This window comes from Clarias gariepinus, chromosome 25, assembly GCF_024256425.1.
Source record: "Clarias gariepinus isolate MV-2021 ecotype Netherlands chromosome 25, CGAR_prim_01v2, whole genome shotgun sequence".
NCBI lineage: Eukaryota > Metazoa > Chordata > Actinopteri > Siluriformes > Clariidae > Clarias > Clarias gariepinus.
Genome location: NC_071124.1, coordinates 20,310,446 through 20,327,606, shown reverse-complemented (window position 1 = coordinate 20,327,606; position 17,161 = coordinate 20,310,446). Strand labels below are relative to the sequence as shown.

Genomic DNA, 17,161 nt, shown 5'->3' with positions numbered 1-17,161 from the left:
CCATTTTTTTAAAACCATGTTTTTAAGTGCCCCATAAAATGCTAAATTACGATATCCCTTTTATATCACTGTCTCTCGGTTTCTTTATTTGGGCATACAAATAATCCCTGATTTAAAGGATTTGTTCTCTAAGAACTACTCACCCTTAATGACAAGACTTTAAAAAGGATTTAAATTATTGGACCTCTTTGCCAATTTCCTTTTTTGGGGTGAATTAACAGAATTGGAAGTGATTAGTACATTTTCATATAATAATAAAAAAAAAAAAAAAAACAAGATAAAATTTACTTCTCTTTTCAAACCAATGAAGTGTGGAGGCAGATCTTTGCCCACCTTGCAGCTTTATTATTGGGTTGCTCAGATCAAACAAATACTAACACTAGAACACTAACATCTTTTCCGTTCATTAATGATTTTAAGGATATTTTCAATTATTGAAAATCTTTTGTTATTTAATTCCCCTTTGGCTTGGGAAGATGTCAGAAAATATCTTTTTTTTATCTTATCTTGCATGGAATTTAACCATGCAATCTCCAATCATCTTGAACCCTGATCAGGGAGATCATAATCATTGCATGGTTAAATTCATTTTATTGATCTAAAATAAGACAGGGGAAATGTCTGATATTGAAAATCGTCTACTTCTCCCATGGTCAGATTTTCTTTCTGTATGGCTCCCTTTTATCAGAAACCTTTTCAACTTTAAATCCCCTAAGAAAGGTTTGAGAGAAAAATACTGGCCAATCATTCACTGATGATGAATGGCTTTTTATATGTGAAGAGGTTTTTTTTATAAATCAACTTCAATTTCTGTGCATGACCCAGGCTTTAAATTCATATACAGAACACATCTCACCCAAGTACGCCTTCACAAAATGTACCAACTCTGAAGAAGTGTTTGGCACAAGTGGCTAATTTTTTATTTAAAAAACGTCATATGACTTGCAGAACAAATCTGAACTATTCTGGCGGATATGGGCCCCTTTGTGGGATCTACTTGAACAATCATGACTAGCCATGCCCACCTTTTTTTTCTCTCTCTCTCTTTTTTTACTTTCTTACCTTTTCTTTTACTGGTCTGTTTTGCCTTTTCTGTGATCAGTCTTTTATATTACCAGATTATTGTTTGTGTTTAAATATTTGCTGTAGGTGTTGATTTTATATTGATCTGACACTGGCTTTTTGTTGTTGTTAAAATTCATTAAAAATATAATTAAAAAATAAAATAAAATCATCATAATAGACATCAAACAAATCCCAGATGTTCATGTCATAAAAAGAAATATCTCTCTTGTATGTCTTTTTGAAATTGCCCAGTTAAAAAATATTTAATAATCATAAACGTAAAGGTTTTTCTTATCACTGATTCTGTCACTTTAAGAATGGTAACTGAATATTAAAATCTTCAAATAACCGTAATATAGCTCCACCCATCGAGGTATAAAACGAACCCGCCCTCTTCTCGGCGCCATATTGAGCTCTGAACACCGGACGAGGCTGAAACCAGAAGGTGAGAGTTGGGACTGTTCGTCTTTTTTTTTTTTTAAATTATATAATTTATGTCGTTAAATTTAAACTCAGCATTCATTAGCACAATTTTCTTGTTTGTACTCATGCTTATAAAAAAAATTATAAATGTTATATAATTTTTTTTGTCTTTTGCTAGCTGCTCCACGCGCGACAAAATGGTGCTCGTTAGCTTAGCAACCTAGCCGTTGCGTTTGTTGGCGCCATCTTTATAAAAGTCTAACTTTTCGAATATATCGTTTGAGTTAAGTTTTATTAGCGAAATTATGCGTTAAAATGACTAGTTTTTGATCTAGTTACCTATCTGACGTCGTGTTAATCGATTTAACTGGCCGTTTTTTTAAGTGGGGGATGGGTAATTTCTGTTTCCACCGCTTATCTGACTTGACACGCTCCTTTGTGTTTCGTGTATCTGGCGCGTTTTTTTGCCGGAAAAGCGGTGGTGGAAAAAACAAAAAACGTGGCCTTGATGCAAGGCCTATTCTTCGCCCCACGTTTAAGCCTCAGAGGCCTTATTTTACGTTTTAGTATTTTGAATTTCTTTTTTAAGAATAAATAGCAAAGATTATATATAAAAAGTGCTTTTTAAGAAACTTTTATTTTTTGTTACACATATTAATTCATTTTCACATTTTCGTCTCCCACAAGGAACGACATCATGTCTGACGAAGGAAAGCTTTTTGTTGGAGGCCTGAGCTTCGAAACCACAGAGCAGTCCCTGGAGGATGCCTTTGCCAAATACGGTGTAATCACCAACGGTTAGTTTTGTGCTTCGCTTTTTTTTTTTTTTTTTTTTAACAAAATTTTTTGACAATTTTTTTTATAGTATAAAATAACGTCGGTGTTGAATTTTTATTTATTTTGCAGTTCATGTCGCCAGAAACAGAGAAACAAACAAGTCAAGGGGCTTTGGATTTGTCACATTTGAGAACCCAGAAGATGCAAAAGATGCCATGGAGGGAATGAACGGAAAAGTATGACACTGTTATACAAGATTTAAGTACAGTGATGCAGTGTATGTTACAGTTGATTAGAATATTACCGTAATCTAAAGTATTACATAATGTGGTTGTGTAATAGTGTGCATTTTAATTAACAATTTAAAGGAAAATTATAATACATTAGGGATATTTAAATAATTTTATTGTACTACTAAAGTTGGATACTGGTTATATAATGGCACCATTGTACTGTAATGGAAACAAATGTGCTTTTATGCAGTTTAATAGTAATGCTGCAATTTTAAAATGGTAAATAACAAAAGTGCACATCACAAGGCACAATATGGAGCTGCTGCACATGTGCAGGCAGTGTATGAGGAATAGGTGCCAGTGGGGCATGTAAGGACCCCAAACACCACACCATAGGGGTTTAAGGATGTGAACATCTCCCAGGTTTTTGTTGAATGACCAGATATTGCATCACACTAAATGTTTTTTCTTCTTCTCTCTCCTCCGTAGTCTGTAGATGGCAGGGCAATTCGTGTGGACGAGGCAGGAAAGGGAGGCAGTGGCCGCTCTGGCGGTGGTGGATACAGAGGTGGCAGTGGAGGAGGAAGAGGAGGTGGATACTTCCGTGGGGGCAGAGGAAGAGGTGGGCTGAGAGTTAATCAGTGTTATCAGCATACTGACTAGCTGTTTGATTGGTGACGTGCAGTTGTTTGTTTTTTGACTTATTTTCTTTATTTCAGGTGGTGGTGGCTATGGCGGTGGTGACCGCAGCTATGGCGGTGGTGACCGCAGCTATGGTGGTGGCGACCGGGGCTATGGAGGTGGTGACCGTAGTTATGGGGGAGACCGGGGCTACAGTGGTGGCTACAAGAGTGGTGGTGGTGGTGGTGGAGGATACAATAGAGACAGGTAAGGATTTAGTCCCTTTTATTTTATTTTATTTTATTTTTTTTCTCTACTTTATTACTTTATGCCAGTCTGATTTAGACTTGATTGGAAAGTCATGTTTATCTGTTCTTCGTTCAGGAGTTCCAGTTATGGAGACAGAAGCAGCTCCTACAGAGACAACTATGAGGGATATAGTGGTACGTATTAAAATGTTTTTTAGACCTTCTCCTTAGATTCCTGTTAATTTTGAATCAGTTGTCCTAATGAGCTGTAAAGAATTAAGCAACACCCCTTTTTCCTTCTTAAATATATTTGGGCTTAAATGTTTTTGTATCTTTATCAGTTATTTTTACATGTACATTTGTGGGTAATTCCTGATGCCTGTAATGTTAAAAACAAAATTATCAGCTAGTTAGTGTAACTGTGGCACAGGTTTTCGGAGGCATAAGTGGGTCTTAATCTCTTCTGAAATGCCTTGCCCACACCGACTTTCAGGAGAATATAGCCTGTTTCAGAACAAAGCTACAAGTTCACTCATTGGTGTTCTCTTGAGCCCTAAATCAGATGCATTCCATAAATGTGACTTCCCTCAGGCCCATCAGTTGGGTAGACACATGTTTCGTGGCATCTTCTCATTCAGATTGCTATCTAAGAAGGGTGTTTTCTATCAAGCTAAAATTGTGTTTAGATGCTACAGTGTCTTCACGTGTGCCTGCTTCTTCCTCAGCTGCACATGAATAAGGCCCAAGATGCAACTCTTCACTGGCTGTGTATTCTAAAGACGTGCTCCTCAAGGATCTGTTCATTCATGTAGTAGATTTTCTTTGTTTATAAACAGAAATGCAGGTGGAATATGGGGCAGGGAGTTGTTTATATTGGCTGTGAAATGTTTTTCTTTGTTTTTTCTTTCCTTTTTTTTTTTTTTTACATTACTGAAATAATGAGCCTCATGTGAATCTTATTCCTCTTGGTCTGTTCTGACCAGCTGCCACAGTATTGCTATCTGGTCTCAAATTTTCCATTTTATTGGAGGTCCTTATTTTATATTTTAGGTTGCCCTATGTTTTAGCGAGCATCTACCTCTTAAAAGACCATTTAGGCAGCTGTGGAATTTTCATAGTTTTCAAATTTGAATCGATGCAGTAAACAGTGATAAATTGAGCAATCTTTCCATTTGAAATAAAAGGCAAATTTGATAGAAACTAAAAGCCTCTGTCCATGTCAAGTATCCAAAGAGTCGATTCCTTACAGACTGGTGAACACTGCTCGGCCGAGCTGGCCGGCACTGGTGCTGTTCTTGAAGTGCAGCTTGCCACGTTCACCCTCACTCTTCCAGAGGTATATCTGCCCTGCTTGACGTTTTCCATTTGTTTTAAACATGTGCTGTAAAGATGGACCGACACTTCTAAACTGTACAGTAATCTATATGGAAGATGAAATGTTAAACTGTTACTATTATTACTACCCCAGATCTAAGGGGATTATGTGCTCTGTTCTTTGTATTCGCATTGGATCTCTTATTTGTGTCCTTGGCTTCATGGAGCCTATTAAATGAAACAGTTTGAAAATCAATTTTGTTTGTGCTTTTAACAAAAAGAAATGCTGGCTAAAGGGAAATGTAAATTAATTTATGTATTTCAACTTGGCTTGATTTTCACAGGGTTTGAAAGGACAGTTTAGCATAAGAACACGGCCAGCATTTTTCAACGATTTAGTCAGTATCTCTAGGGTTGAAGTGATCTACACATTCAAATTACGAAACAGAAATGGTGCTTACCTTTAAGTGTTGCAAGAAATTCAGCAAATTTAAATACTGAAAAGTACATGGCTAATGAATAAGCTTATTTAGATCTACATGAAAGACTTTGAAAATTAGTTTGTCATAATCTTATTTGGGTCTATATTTCAAATTGGTTCTTTAAAAGCTAGTTTTGACCATCAAAACAATCATGTCCCTATAACTAAACAGGGTTATTCTTGGGGTTTTTTTTCTAGCTAATTAATGCTGTATGAAGAAAATATTAAATATTTTGTGTGCTGGTGGTTAGCCAAAGTTGTAATGGAACTTTACAATGGAAAGTTGTACCACTAAACACTTGTGCTTTTGGCTCTGGTATAAAACAATACTGCTTTACTAAATCTACAAGCTCTACTTCTGTAAAGAGGGGAGCAAAAATCCTCACTGGTGCCTATGGAGAACGAAGTTTTGCATCTACCGAAGTGATTCGCTCCTGTCAGTGGAACAGGAGAAAGCTGCTACTCTCTTGGGCTAGTTGATGTATGGAGAAACAGTAGGCCTGTGTACATGAGGTAACCTTCCTTTGCTCACCTGTTCACAACCTTCAGAAACTTAAGTTCATTTATTATTGTGCTTTGAGAAATATTTTGGTGTTAAGTTTCCTCCTCACTGTGTGACAATGTCAGTCATGCTCCTTTTAAGGTTTCTGCATGGTGTCCTGAATACTCACTTGTTGCCCCTGAAATCTTTATAATTTTGGCTTCAAATTCATGTGAGGGGGGTGTCTTCCCAAGCCCACTTCTCATTCTCACGTCTCAATGTCTTCTGAACAATTTGAAATTTTGCAGGGGGGGGTCACCCGAGAACTTAATATGGTTACACTGTAGCGCAAAGTTTGGTGACTTGTACAATCAGATCTATTACCTGCCAATTGAAAGAATAGAATAAATGTTAGTTCTTAATTTTATTCTGATGTTTTGTTCTTGTTTAAGTTGCTATTTTTGTTTTGTTTTTTTACAGGTTGAAAATGACTTGTGGGCATGACTGTTGTCCTTTCATCAGGGTCCCTGTGTATCAGTGACTGCCTTTCGAGGCAGAAGGTTAAGGTAAGTTTAACCAAGTAGTGTCACAACGTGTTCTCTTTTCTTTTTTTTTCTTTTTTTTTAAGCTTGGACTCCTAATTCTATCCTTTTGTGCTCCATAGCAGGTATGGCACATGGAAGAACTATGGGTCACTACAAAAAGAGGTCCAGTGGCAGAGAAGACTTGAGATGTGGTCCAGGAGTTGGCTGTGATTGGATTTGCAGATCAGTCATACTGCTTGATGTAATTTCCTCAAGAAATCTGTTGATTTGAGAAGTTCTTGACCAATGACCAGCAAGTTATGACATTTAATAACCAGTTTGTTCATAAGTCAGATCATGCAGTTTTTTTACACTGTAAAGAGGAATGTTAGTCAAGTCTCACTATTACAACAATAAAATTAATCTTTTACCTAAAACAGCTTTATTTTTTATTTGAACAATTTTTACAAGCTACTGGGATCTGCCTGCTCACAAGTTTTACTGTGAAGGGCATATCTGTTCTAATGGAGCTCAGTAATACAGTCTGTACTGGGGAACTTGGGTAGGTTGAGCTCATATTTCTTTTGAATATCGTAGGGTAGTAAGCGTCCAGCAAGGAAATGTGTCCCCGAGAAACTGAGTGCACACCTTTTTGGTGCCATCAGAGAAATGAGGACTTTGGGATTAATCCGGGATCCTGTTAGGATGGTGGCTTCATCGGGATCCCAGTCTGTAATGAGAGTTCCTTACATAGTCAGGATTTAAAATATCTGTGATGAACCATTTTTAATTTTGAAAAGCTGATGTAAATACATAGCATTAAACACTATTCTCTAATTTATTCATTTTAATAGGTAAAAAAAAATCAAAGCAGGCAATTGGTGCAAAGGGGGTTTTTCTAATAAGCAAAACAAATTAGCCTTTATTGGTCATATGAATTTAAACCTGTTCTTTGCATTGCTCTGCTAAATGTATAAATACCACCTTAGTTGAATTGAAGTAGAGATGTCAAATAATAGTGCATCTGCATTTGTGTATTCTTTAATCTCTACATAAAAAGCATGGCTTCAGTCATGTCACTTAAACAACTGACAAAAAATTTATTACTCCTCAATTGATCCTAAACATTCAAGTCATTAAGCTTTACAAAGGGTACCAAAAGTGTTAAAAAAGGAAATTCAGACCTGAAGGGATGTCAATGCTGGCAATGGGGATTTTGACCCCTCTGAGAGTAAGCATGATACTAGTGAAGGGATCTTTTGCTGTTCCTAGTTCTCTCTCTGGACCCAGCAGTGCATCCACCACCAGCTTATATGCATCGTTTATAAGCTGCACCTATAAATAAGGATTGTGGTATAAAAAAAATGGGAACTTAAGATGAACACAACCCAAAAATTACACTTTATATAAGTCATTATTCATAAGGTCAGTATTCAATGTGAGCTAATGTCTATTTCATCTATTTTGCTTCAAACATTAAGTTTTTGATGTAACAGTTGCAGTCAGTTATATCCTTATTGTCAATTATAGTAAAGATTTGAAAAGCTGATTTTTAATCTAAAAATGCAAGCACTAATTTCATAAATTTTTCTTCCGTTTTTGATGACATGCCAGAAGATTGAGGAGTGCCCATTGCTGTGACTCCAGAATCTTTTTTTTTTTAGTATTCCTTTGTTGTTTATATATTGTGCAAAAGTTTTTAAGTTTAAATGCACACTTTTACGCCATTATTTTACAGTTAGGTATTAGACAAAGCAACTAAAAGTGTTTTTGCTCTACAGTAATTATTTTCATGTGACTTTTTGCATGTTAGTGAATATTAAAAAAAACAAAAACATAATCCAAGTCAAGCTAGCTGTGCTGCTTGTACCACTGCAGACTACATCACAAAGGGAACTATTGACACTGGACCAGTACAGAAAAAAAAAAAAACAGATGCAGTTTGGTAATTTTGCAGTGCAAAACTAAAAGACTATTACTTATGAAGTTATAAAGCTTTTCTCACCTCTGTGGGCAGGTAGGACAGGAAGGGGATGTCCATTTTTTCACACTGTACAGTGAAGTCCAGGTGAGGATTTTGTGAAGAACGTTTTGGGTAGAAGACAGTAGGCATGTATTCCTGAAATAAAGGTAAACCCCAGCCTGTATAACTGATATGTTGTGAGTGGAGACGAAGCAGCAAGTTCTGTCTGTAAAACAGATGCTACTTGTTTGGTGCAAAATTATTGGTTGTAGTTTTGCCACAGCTTTTTATTTCACTTTCTCACGTATACATGGACCACATAGTGTTTGAGTAGTCAATGCACAACCATGCAACCACTTGATAAAACCGATTAATACTTACGAATAATCTCAGATAGCGTGCACATGCCAGCCCAATGCAGCCGTTCTGATCCGGCCCACACACCACTAGTATGGTGGGTTGTCTCTTACCCAGAGTGCTCAGCGGGAATGCCTGCAGGGAGACAGGAATCAGAACAGCTGCTTCACTGCTAACTAAAAATGAATAGTCTTTAAGATGTAATATAGACTTATCATGGTACTGTGTACATGATCCATCATTAGTCCATATATTTGTTAGTTAACGGTGATCACGCTGACAAAAGTTACGAGGGGTGTTTAAGTCAAACCAGGACGTGAAATAAAAGGAGGTTTAAATTCTCATGATTATGTTCTTTTATTGTGCACAATCAAAAGTGACTAACTGAATACCCTTTGTATTTATGGAAGATCATTTCCACCCAAAAAAAAAACGAAGATGACAATAAGTGAACACTTGATACATTGCAGAAATGAAAGCATTGGATCTTATTAATTTGCTGTGGCTGAGTTGAATATGATTGTATGTATTGTATGATGTTTCTGATTAAATAATGTACAGTATAATAGAATGGATGTGTTTGAAACACAGACCTTTGTAATGGCAACAGCACATGCGTGGCCTAAAATCTCTGTCAGCTGATGCAGCCCAAAGTGATAGTCCCTCAGCAACTCCATCTCCATGGCAACAGCCTCCTCTTTACTATAAAGAAAACACAGAGGAATATATCACTCCCAACTAACAGTCAACAAGTAGACTGTAACAGTTTTTAAAATGTTTACAAAACAAAAAACCCTTTGATGTTTTGCCTGGATTATTTTTTTTTTGCACTAAGAGTCCTGCTTTCGTATGAACATTTAACTATCATTATGAGAAGCCTAAGCATGAGGTGACTTAGACATCGAGTGCATTTACAGTACTCAGTCATCTTAGTGTCTACAGCTGACCTTCTAAAGTCTGCGTGTCTATTTGAGCTCAGCTCATCAGTTCCTGAGCCCTAACTGGGTATTGATCAGGCAGCAGACGGCTCCACAGAAGGGGGAGCATCTACCCTAAAGTGTAAACTTTAAGAACAGATGTCAGCACTTCACAAAGCCGAAGTTTCATCAATATTTCAGCATCATGCATGTATTGCTCTCTGGGAAATCAAAACAGCCTAATAATTCTGAATTTGGTTACAAGGTAGGATATTCATTAGTCTTTAAAAGACCAATGAAAACGTTTAGTAGGTCACATAGACTCCTTAGCTTGTACTATTTGGCAAGATGTCATAACATTAAGTTCCCCCGGCTGAAGCTGAGACGTCCCTCCTGGGGAACTGCATGTGCTCAGGTTCTTCAACATATTGCTCAGGTGCTTCCTCCTGATCCTCCTAACCATCTGGGACCAGGTTGCATAAAGAGACCCTACAGCTCTTAGTTACTTCACTTATTATAAAAGGTCCTGACTCTAATTCTGATGTGCTAAATCATTAATCAATTAAACAAAGTTAAATCTTTACTCAGTGCCTCTCAGGTTTATTATATCCGATCGTGATTTATGCCAGTAATTTGCGTAAATGTCTGTTCGGGATAGACAATTTATAGCATGCCACTATTTGGGAAATGCAGTAAGACTGTGGACATTATGTAAATACATATCACAGCAGGTTAATCATTAATATTTCATTATCATCATTATAGCAGAACCGATCGGGGATCACATACTAATACTGCGTCATCTTTCTCTGTTTGTATTCAAAATCTTGGATTATTGGTCCTATATTGGATTAAGATTATGACAGTAATTATATATTGAAACCTAACAGAGGTCTGAGGAATGTACAGTAAGTCTTTTTTTATTACATTATAACTGCTATATGATAAAACAAAAAAATAATAATGATTGATAAATGCATTTCCACAGGCATTTCTCAGGTACCACACATGGGTTTCTAAACTGAACAAAGCTATTTTTATATTCTGTTAATGTCAAGCTAGAAATTATTGGCACCCTTTAAAAATTGACAGTTGTTTATATATTTTATTAGATTAAATAAATATTACATATAATTATCAAAATTTTCGATTAAACATCTGGAGAAGATTATTTACTGTCATCTCTAACAAATCTCACTTCTTTTTTTTACATATAAACTGAATCTTCCATTTAAAACATATACATAGCTTATACATAGCACATATTTGTTCTAAACCATTTACATAACTAAACAAATATGTAATATGAAACTGTAATGAATATGAGTTATAGTTAAAAACGCTAATGTTGGGGAAAAAAACTTTTTAACAGTCTCTTTAGAAGTATCTTAAATAATGACCTTAGAAACGTTGTACTGAGGTATTATCATATAATTATAGAGCAGCAAGGTTTTTTCCCAGAAATTATATTTCATATTTTACATGTATATTATAAAAAAAAAAAAAAAGTGTTAAATTTCTCCATGTGTTAAAAGTCTCAATATTACCCTGCTGCTGTCACACAGTTTGGAAATCTGTAGATTTGCACACCGCCGGATTACAACAAACTCATTATTAATTCATATTTGCAGAAATTCATTAGTAACGGATATGAAAAGTGTATGTTTTTGTAGGTGTTCCACTGCAGGTCTGGTGAATGAGGCTTACCTGAGGTAGTGCAGCCTCTGTGTGGACTCACAGTCCTGATCGGTGCTCCTGTGGTTCATCTCCTTCCCTGCAGCTTGTGTGTCTCAGAGCTTTAACAAACCTGCGACACTGATCTCCACAACGCACGTGTACAGCTGTTATTTTCTCTAGACTCACTTTAACATGTCACAAGAGAGGAAGCTTTTGATTGGCTGAGTGAGCAAAAAGGGGGCTGAACCAGCATGCTGACGAACACCAGAGGAAATGAAACATGTACACTAGTGGTTCCATATACTGTATATAGGAAAAAGACATGATGTCACTACTGTAGTGGTGTTACCAGATTCATTGCCAAAGTTCTCAAACACACGAGTTCTACGCTTACTAAACTTCACTGGGATTTTATGTTGTTACTTTTCCCACAAAATTGCTTTCTATTATAGTGAAAACATACTTATATACTTTTTTAAACAAAAGTCAAACTTTCAGGATGTTTTGACATCCCCCCTGAATCAAACAGGAGATGCTTCTTATATCACCAAAAAGTCATGTTAGTACTCGAGACGCACTTCTAATGTGCTGGGTATGAGCCATATCATCACTAGTCTTTAACTTAAAACCATAAAACAATATTATGCAATCTGCCTATAAATAGTTTTGTCTACTTTTAAATTTTGCAGAATATCAGGACACAGTGATGTTCAGGACTGTATGAGAAATGTTGCAATGACGCCAATTACACATTACAATAAAGTTTCTGTGAATGATTGAGGAGTTCTCACAGACAGATGCATCTCTTCAGCAAGTTTGTGGCGAAGTTATCTCTCGATTTTTAAGGATCAGGAGCTTCACTTACTGAATGTTCATAGGAACGACTGCAGTGGTGGCTCTGAGCCACCTCGGCCGGGATCATGGTTCACAGACATAAGGCATTCTTTAAAACTGTTGCAAATGTTTAATTGCGGCTAAGAGTCATATCAATGTACCGTCGTTTGTAAATGTCTCTCGGTTTTATGCCTGCATTCAAAAGAAATCTGGGTTTAATTTGAACGCCTTTCGCAAACGCACTGTGGTGAGCATGGCTGTTATCATATGGCAAATATTATAACCAGTTATTGCTGTTTATGTACAGAGTCATTTAGGCAGAAAATGTATTAGTTGTAAATATTTTTCCTTCACATATTCCATAAAAGCTATTTAAATCTTACACGAACGGAAGAAAATTTTGAAATAGTTTAATGTCATGTTGAGATGTTCTTTTGTAACTGAGGTGTCTGTAATAAATCACCAGCACAAATAATTACAAACTGCACAATTTTTGGGAAGCAAAGAAAACATATTTAATATTTTAAACATTTACAGTCTGAACACTAACACGCTGCTCCTCTGTCACACACACAGAGACAAAGCGGGTTAGATGCAGGTGGATGATCTACTGTCCTCTGGTCCTCCAGCTTACACGTACCACAGGAAGCCAAACCTCTTGTGCAGAAGCTCTTCCTGAGGTCGAAGGTTAAAGAGCTCATCTGTGGTAGGAGTGACCCAGCGGTCTGTGTGGAAAACATTTTCGCCCACCTACACACACACAAATTTTCATCATTAATACAGACATAAAAGGTATATAGTTGTGTATATGTAATAATTACACACATAACTTATCTACTACAAGTGCTTTAGGCAGAGAGCTTTCCTTTAAATGCATCTCGGCTTTGAAACAACTTAAAAGGCCAAAAGGGTTTGGAGGATAGAAAAACTACTTTGGATTAAAAGAAAACCGGACAACGCCCTCGAAGCCAAATGCAATCCGAAATACCTTCCAGCCTGGCACATCCTTCATGATGACGGCTTCTTCCTCCAGATTTTCCCGGAGCATGCGTAACGTCCTATAGGAACCGAGCCAGGAAAGAAAAAACACTTTTGCTTATGAAAGTAATAACAACCACAGAACATTCTGTCTCAAAACTATTACATTAACGTAGACCTTAAAAAAAGAAGAAGAAAAATGCAGATGCCAGACGCAAAAAATCATTTTCAAAATTTAAGTAAAACATTTTTCTTCACTACCAAATTGGTGCATTTAATATTTTAAGCCTTCCTGAATCGAGTTTACAAACCAGTGAAAACCATGACAACCACATTAACAGCACAATCATGTGGTCTGGTTTGTGGAAAAGCATGTAATAGTAAAGAAGCTGCAAAAGTCTCACCTTCTGTCATGTTCAGCCTGTAGGAGAGGCAGGAGAGCGATCCGAGCCTCCAGCTCCTCAATATGCAAACGCCTGACAAACACACACACTTCAGTCACACACAAGTCTAAAGATCAAATATCAATAGTTTTACAGAATATTTTCATTGCATTGCACAACACATTCAGTAAAATAAACTGAAGCACACAGCTAAACATCAACGACAAGTAAGCATTGATGTTAAAAAAATATACTAACCTGGAATATTAACTCGTCACTAAAATAACATATAAAAAAAGGACTTATTTTTCACAGAGTCCTGTACACTATGATGTAACTGCACCGTTAACAGCTTGTGATTTGACAATTCCATGATGACTGTGGTGTGTGAGACCAGATTCAGTGTACAGCATTGCCTATTTTAAGAGCGTTACTCGTTTTAAACTCATCAAATCTCAGCAGTAAGATAAAAGCGTCCTTTTACATTGATGTCAATGCCAGAAAAATGCAACACATAACATAAATCTCTTTGATTGCTGTTTGGTAACCTAACGTTCATGTTCAGATCAAACTGGGACTGGTTTTAAAAATTTCTCTTGACTAAAACATCTGAATGAGGCAAATGATAAAAAAAAATATGTCTAAACGACGATCTCGGCCGAGGTGTCTCAGACCACTGCAGTCTTTGCTGCGAACATTCAGCGAGTGGAACGTCTGATCCTTAAAAAACCGGCAGATAACGTGTCATCAGCATGTGCAAGAGTCGCATCTGTCTGTGTGATCAGTACACACAATCATTAGCACGTTACAGGAACTCGCCTGGGAGTTCTTGCCACAGTCCTGACCTCGCACTAAAGAATTCCACGTTTTTGAAGAAAAAGGCGGATTGGAGGTTTTTTTAAACTTGCACTTAAAAAACCCGCACTCACTTTTGATAATGTAACAGCATAAAAATGTGTTTCTGATGCACCGCTCAGAAGCTTGTGCACTCCACACAGAATCTATTATAACCAGGTCATGTCCGATGAAGCTAAAACAACTGCGGTCACTGACTGATCGACCGGTGCATCTCTATTAGAAATGTAATAAACCATTTAAATAATAAACGATTTTGGAGTCAGTGTAGCGATACATGAATCTGCAAAGAAAAAAATGGCGCTCTATAACGGCGCAAACAAAAGTCCAGGTTTGACTTGAACGCTCACCATCGTGCAATAGAAAGAACTTATGGTGGGTTTTCAGGTTTCTTTCCACTGTATAAAAACATGTTCAGATGTGTGTTTGTGTGTGTGGTGACCAGACATAACTGTACCTCCTCTCTCTGTTCCATTTGAAAAGCCTCCAGTAGCCGAAGAGCATTACTCCAATCCCAATGCCGAACATACTGTAACCTGAGAACATTTCACAATAAACTCATCATCATCATTATTATATCTGACTTATAATCTATAAAATGTCTAAATGTGTTTAGTAAATAAATCCACTGCGCATGACAGACCAAACACCCCACAAACACTGAGCTTTATTGACAGAAATAAGTGAAACAGTTATAACAGAGATCTAGCTAATAAAGATTTATCACAAATAAACCTGCGAGATTATTTATTTCTCTCATGTCGCACATTTTATGCGTAAACTCCGCGCGCACTGACAATCAAACACACAGCTAGCCGAGTTAGCCACTTAGCTCGCTGTGCTAATCCCGTCTCATAAATAACAGAATTACCTACACATTTAGAGCCACAGTAACCTCAGCTCGGTGTACTAACCAGAAAGCCCCCTTTTCGGCAGGTTTCTCTTATAATCAATGGGAGCATAACCTCCCGGAGGAGGCATGTCCTGCTTCACCTTGGACGCCGCCATCTTCCTCCCATCAACACCAACACCGTCGCTTGAATTTCCACCCGTATTCCGGGTGGCCACGCCCCAGGGGATACTATATGCGTAAATATTCAATCGGAGAGCTGCTTTCCGGCTTGCTTTCCAGCCAATCATAACGCAGGAGGCGGGATTTTTCGTAACTGTGATGTCTGCCCTCTGCTGTGGACTATAAGTATTACAAGAACGTTTACTTAATAACTGAGTATTATGACTCAGGCGGTATGTTTGCTCTTTGTTGCCCTCTGTTGTGGCCTACAGGTATAACATAGAACGCTTACTTTGAGTAGGTCGACTTAGGCAATTATTTGCTCTTTGTCGCCCTCTGCTGTGGCCTATAGGTATTACAAGAACGTTAACATAGCTGACAACATCGACTAAATAATTGACGAATAATTAGAAACTTAGAAAAAAGCACACCCCGCAGGATAGGTTTAAAGTAAAAATTAAACATGTGGTTGATTTTAATTTATAAAGCTATTCTAACTCAACACTGGGTTTATACAATCAACCATGAGTAAATATACGACTTATATGACTACACTGGGTGGGATGTATTTGGCAGCAAGTAACCAGTTAATTTTCAAAGTTGAAGTTTTGTAAGGAGGAAAAATGAACAATCATAACGATCCAAGAGACTTTGACAAGGGCCATAATGTGAGTGCTAGACGGGGTCACATGCTAGCCAGCCTCCATCCACCACAGCAAGCACCTACGACGGTCATGTGATCGGCAACTGAATCAGAAAACCGAAAAATGTGGCCTGGTCTGATAAAATCACATTTTCTTTTTCCTCATGTAGAATGCTTTTTTTAATGCGCTTAAATGGTTAAGGCTGTGGTTACTGGATTATTGCTGAGAATGGCGGACGTTCAAGCCCCAGCACCGCCAGATGTGCCACTGCTGATCCCCTGAGTGAGGCCCTTAACCCTGCCCGCTCCAGGAGTGCTGGATCCTGGTTCACCCTGCACTCTGACCCCACTCTGATGTGTAAATATTTGTATGAACACTAAAAGAGTCAACACCATAAGACATAAACTAAAAATGTTTCCCAATGTGTCCCTGAATGAAGGGAGGCTCAAAATCAAAAGTACCAGTCAGTATCTGGTGTGGCCATCAGCTGCTTGAAGTACTGCAGTGCATCTCCTCCTCATGGACTGCCTATTGCAGACAGTCTGAGCACTGATGAAGGGATTGTGTGTTCCTGGTGTGACTCGGGCAGTTGTTGTGGCCATCCTGTACCTGTCACGCAGGTGTGATATTCGGATGTACCGATCCTGTGCAGGTGTTGTTACACGTGGTCTTCCACTGCGAGGATGATCAGCTGTCCTTCCTGTCTCCCTGTAGCGCCGTCTTAGGCGTCTCACAGTGCGGACATGGCGATTTATTGCCCTAGCCACATCAGCAGTCCTCATGCCTCCCTGCAGCATGCCTAATGCACGTTCACGCAGATGAGCAGGACCCTGGGCATCTTTCTTTGGGTGTTTTTCACAGTCGGTAGACAAGTCTCTTTAGTGTCCTGCGTTTTTAGAACTGTGACCTTAAATGCCTACTTTCTGTAAGCTGTTAAAGTCTTAACGACCATTTCACAGGAGCATGTTAATTAACCGATTATGGTTAATTGAACATGCATGAAAAAACATTGTTTAAACCCTTTACAATGAAGATCTATAAAGTTATTCAACATTATTGTTGAAATACAATAAGTCCTGAAAAAGGGGCGTTTCTATTTTTTCCTGAGTATATTATATTTATACAAGTTGTTATTCTTATTATTATTGGGGCACCGCCATGCAAAAGTGACAAGTTATCATTATTTATCTTGTACACACAGCTCACCTCAAAGCAAATTAACTACTCAAATAAAGTGATAAAAGGTTTTCATTTATCAATTAAATTTATTCTTCTTAACCACTTATCCTGTACACACACACACACACAATGGGCAATTTTTGGGGACACTAATTAACCTATTCTGCATATCTTTGGACTGTGGGAGGTTGAAGT

The 17,161-nt window shown here is 37.6% G+C and overlaps 3 protein-coding genes across 5 annotated transcripts; 1 reads left to right on the top strand and 2 right to left on the bottom strand.

Annotated features, from left to right (window-relative positions):
- The first annotated feature begins 1,425 nt into the window (after nucleotides 1-1,425).
- Nucleotides 1,426-6,604, top strand: cirbpa (cold inducible RNA binding protein a). Of its 3 annotated transcripts, none has more exons than XR_008356345.1 (8): nucleotides 1,426-1,510; nucleotides 2,176-2,285; nucleotides 2,395-2,501; nucleotides 2,988-3,120; nucleotides 3,218-3,386; nucleotides 3,504-3,562; nucleotides 6,124-6,209; nucleotides 6,311-6,604. XR_008356345.1 is itself a non-coding variant. In XM_053486514.1 (7 exons), the coding sequence occupies exons 2-7, from the start codon at nucleotides 2,186-2,188 to the stop codon at nucleotides 4,104-4,106; spliced, it is 582 nt and encodes a 193-aa protein (XP_053342489.1). In that variant the 5' UTR covers nucleotides 1,426-1,510; nucleotides 2,176-2,185; the 3' UTR covers nucleotides 4,107-4,937. The 3 variants fall into 3 exon arrangements, 1 of the variants encoding a protein (XP_053342489.1); XR_008356344.1 differs by having other exon boundaries at nucleotides 6,308-6,604; XM_053486514.1 differs by lacking the exons at nucleotides 6,124-6,209; nucleotides 6,311-6,604 and adding an exon at nucleotides 4,093-4,937.
- A 74-nt stretch (nucleotides 6,605-6,678) lies between these two features.
- LOC128512959 (yjeF N-terminal domain-containing 3-like) lies at nucleotides 6,679-11,237 on the bottom strand. The gene is made up of 6 exons (XM_053486512.1): nucleotides 11,112-11,237; nucleotides 9,081-9,189; nucleotides 8,512-8,622; nucleotides 8,173-8,286; nucleotides 7,352-7,502; nucleotides 6,679-6,897 (listed from the first exon to the last, which is right to left on the bottom strand). The coding sequence occupies exons 1-6, from the start codon at nucleotides 11,168-11,170 to the stop codon at nucleotides 6,689-6,691; spliced, it is 753 nt and encodes a 250-aa protein (XP_053342487.1). The 5' UTR covers nucleotides 11,171-11,237; the 3' UTR covers nucleotides 6,679-6,688.
- Nucleotides 11,238-12,405: 1,168 nt separating this feature from the next.
- Nucleotides 12,406-15,184, bottom strand: ndufa13 (NADH:ubiquinone oxidoreductase subunit A13). Its single transcript, XM_053486790.1, has 5 exons — nucleotides 15,046-15,184; nucleotides 14,589-14,667; nucleotides 13,298-13,369; nucleotides 12,904-12,973; nucleotides 12,406-12,665 (listed from the first exon to the last, which is right to left on the bottom strand). The coding sequence occupies exons 1-5, from the start codon at nucleotides 15,137-15,139 to the stop codon at nucleotides 12,546-12,548; spliced, it is 435 nt and encodes a 144-aa protein (XP_053342765.1). The 5' UTR covers nucleotides 15,140-15,184; the 3' UTR covers nucleotides 12,406-12,545.
- Between the last annotated feature and the right edge of the window lie 1,977 nt (nucleotides 15,185-17,161).

Coding starts and splice junctions, on each gene's coding strand:
- cirbpa (XM_053486514.1), top strand. CDS start 2,186: ATGTCTGACGAAGGAAAGCTTTTTGTTGGAGGCCTGAGCTTCGAAACC. Junction 2,286..2,394: donor ATACGGTGTAATCACCAACG/GTTAGTTTTGTG, acceptor TTTATTTTGCAG/TTCATGTCGCCAGAAACAGA. Junction 3,387..3,503: donor GGAGGATACAATAGAGACAG/GTAAGGATTTAG, acceptor TTCTTCGTTCAG/GAGTTCCAGTTATGGAGACA.
- LOC128512959 (XM_053486512.1), bottom strand. CDS start 11,170: ATGAACCACAGGAGCACCGATCAGGACTGTGAGTCCACACAGAGGCTG. Junction 9,190..11,111: donor CAGAGGCTGCACTACCTCAG/GTAAGCCTCATT, acceptor TTTTCTTTATAG/TAAAGAGGAGGCTGTTGCCA. Junction 6,898..7,351: donor CAGCATTGACATCCCTTCAG/GTCTGAATTTCC, acceptor CTCTCATTACAG/ACTGGGATCCCGATGAAGCC.
- ndufa13 (XM_053486790.1), bottom strand. CDS start 15,139: ATGGCGGCGTCCAAGGTGAAGCAGGACATGCCTCCTCCGGGAGGTTAT. Junction 13,370..14,588: donor AAATGGAACAGAGAGAGGAG/GTACAGTTATGT, acceptor TGTGTTTGTCAG/GCGTTTGCATATTGAGGAGC. Junction 12,974..13,297: donor CAGGCTGAACATGACAGAAG/GTGAGACTTTTG, acceptor CGGTTCCTATAG/GACGTTACGCATGCTCCGGG.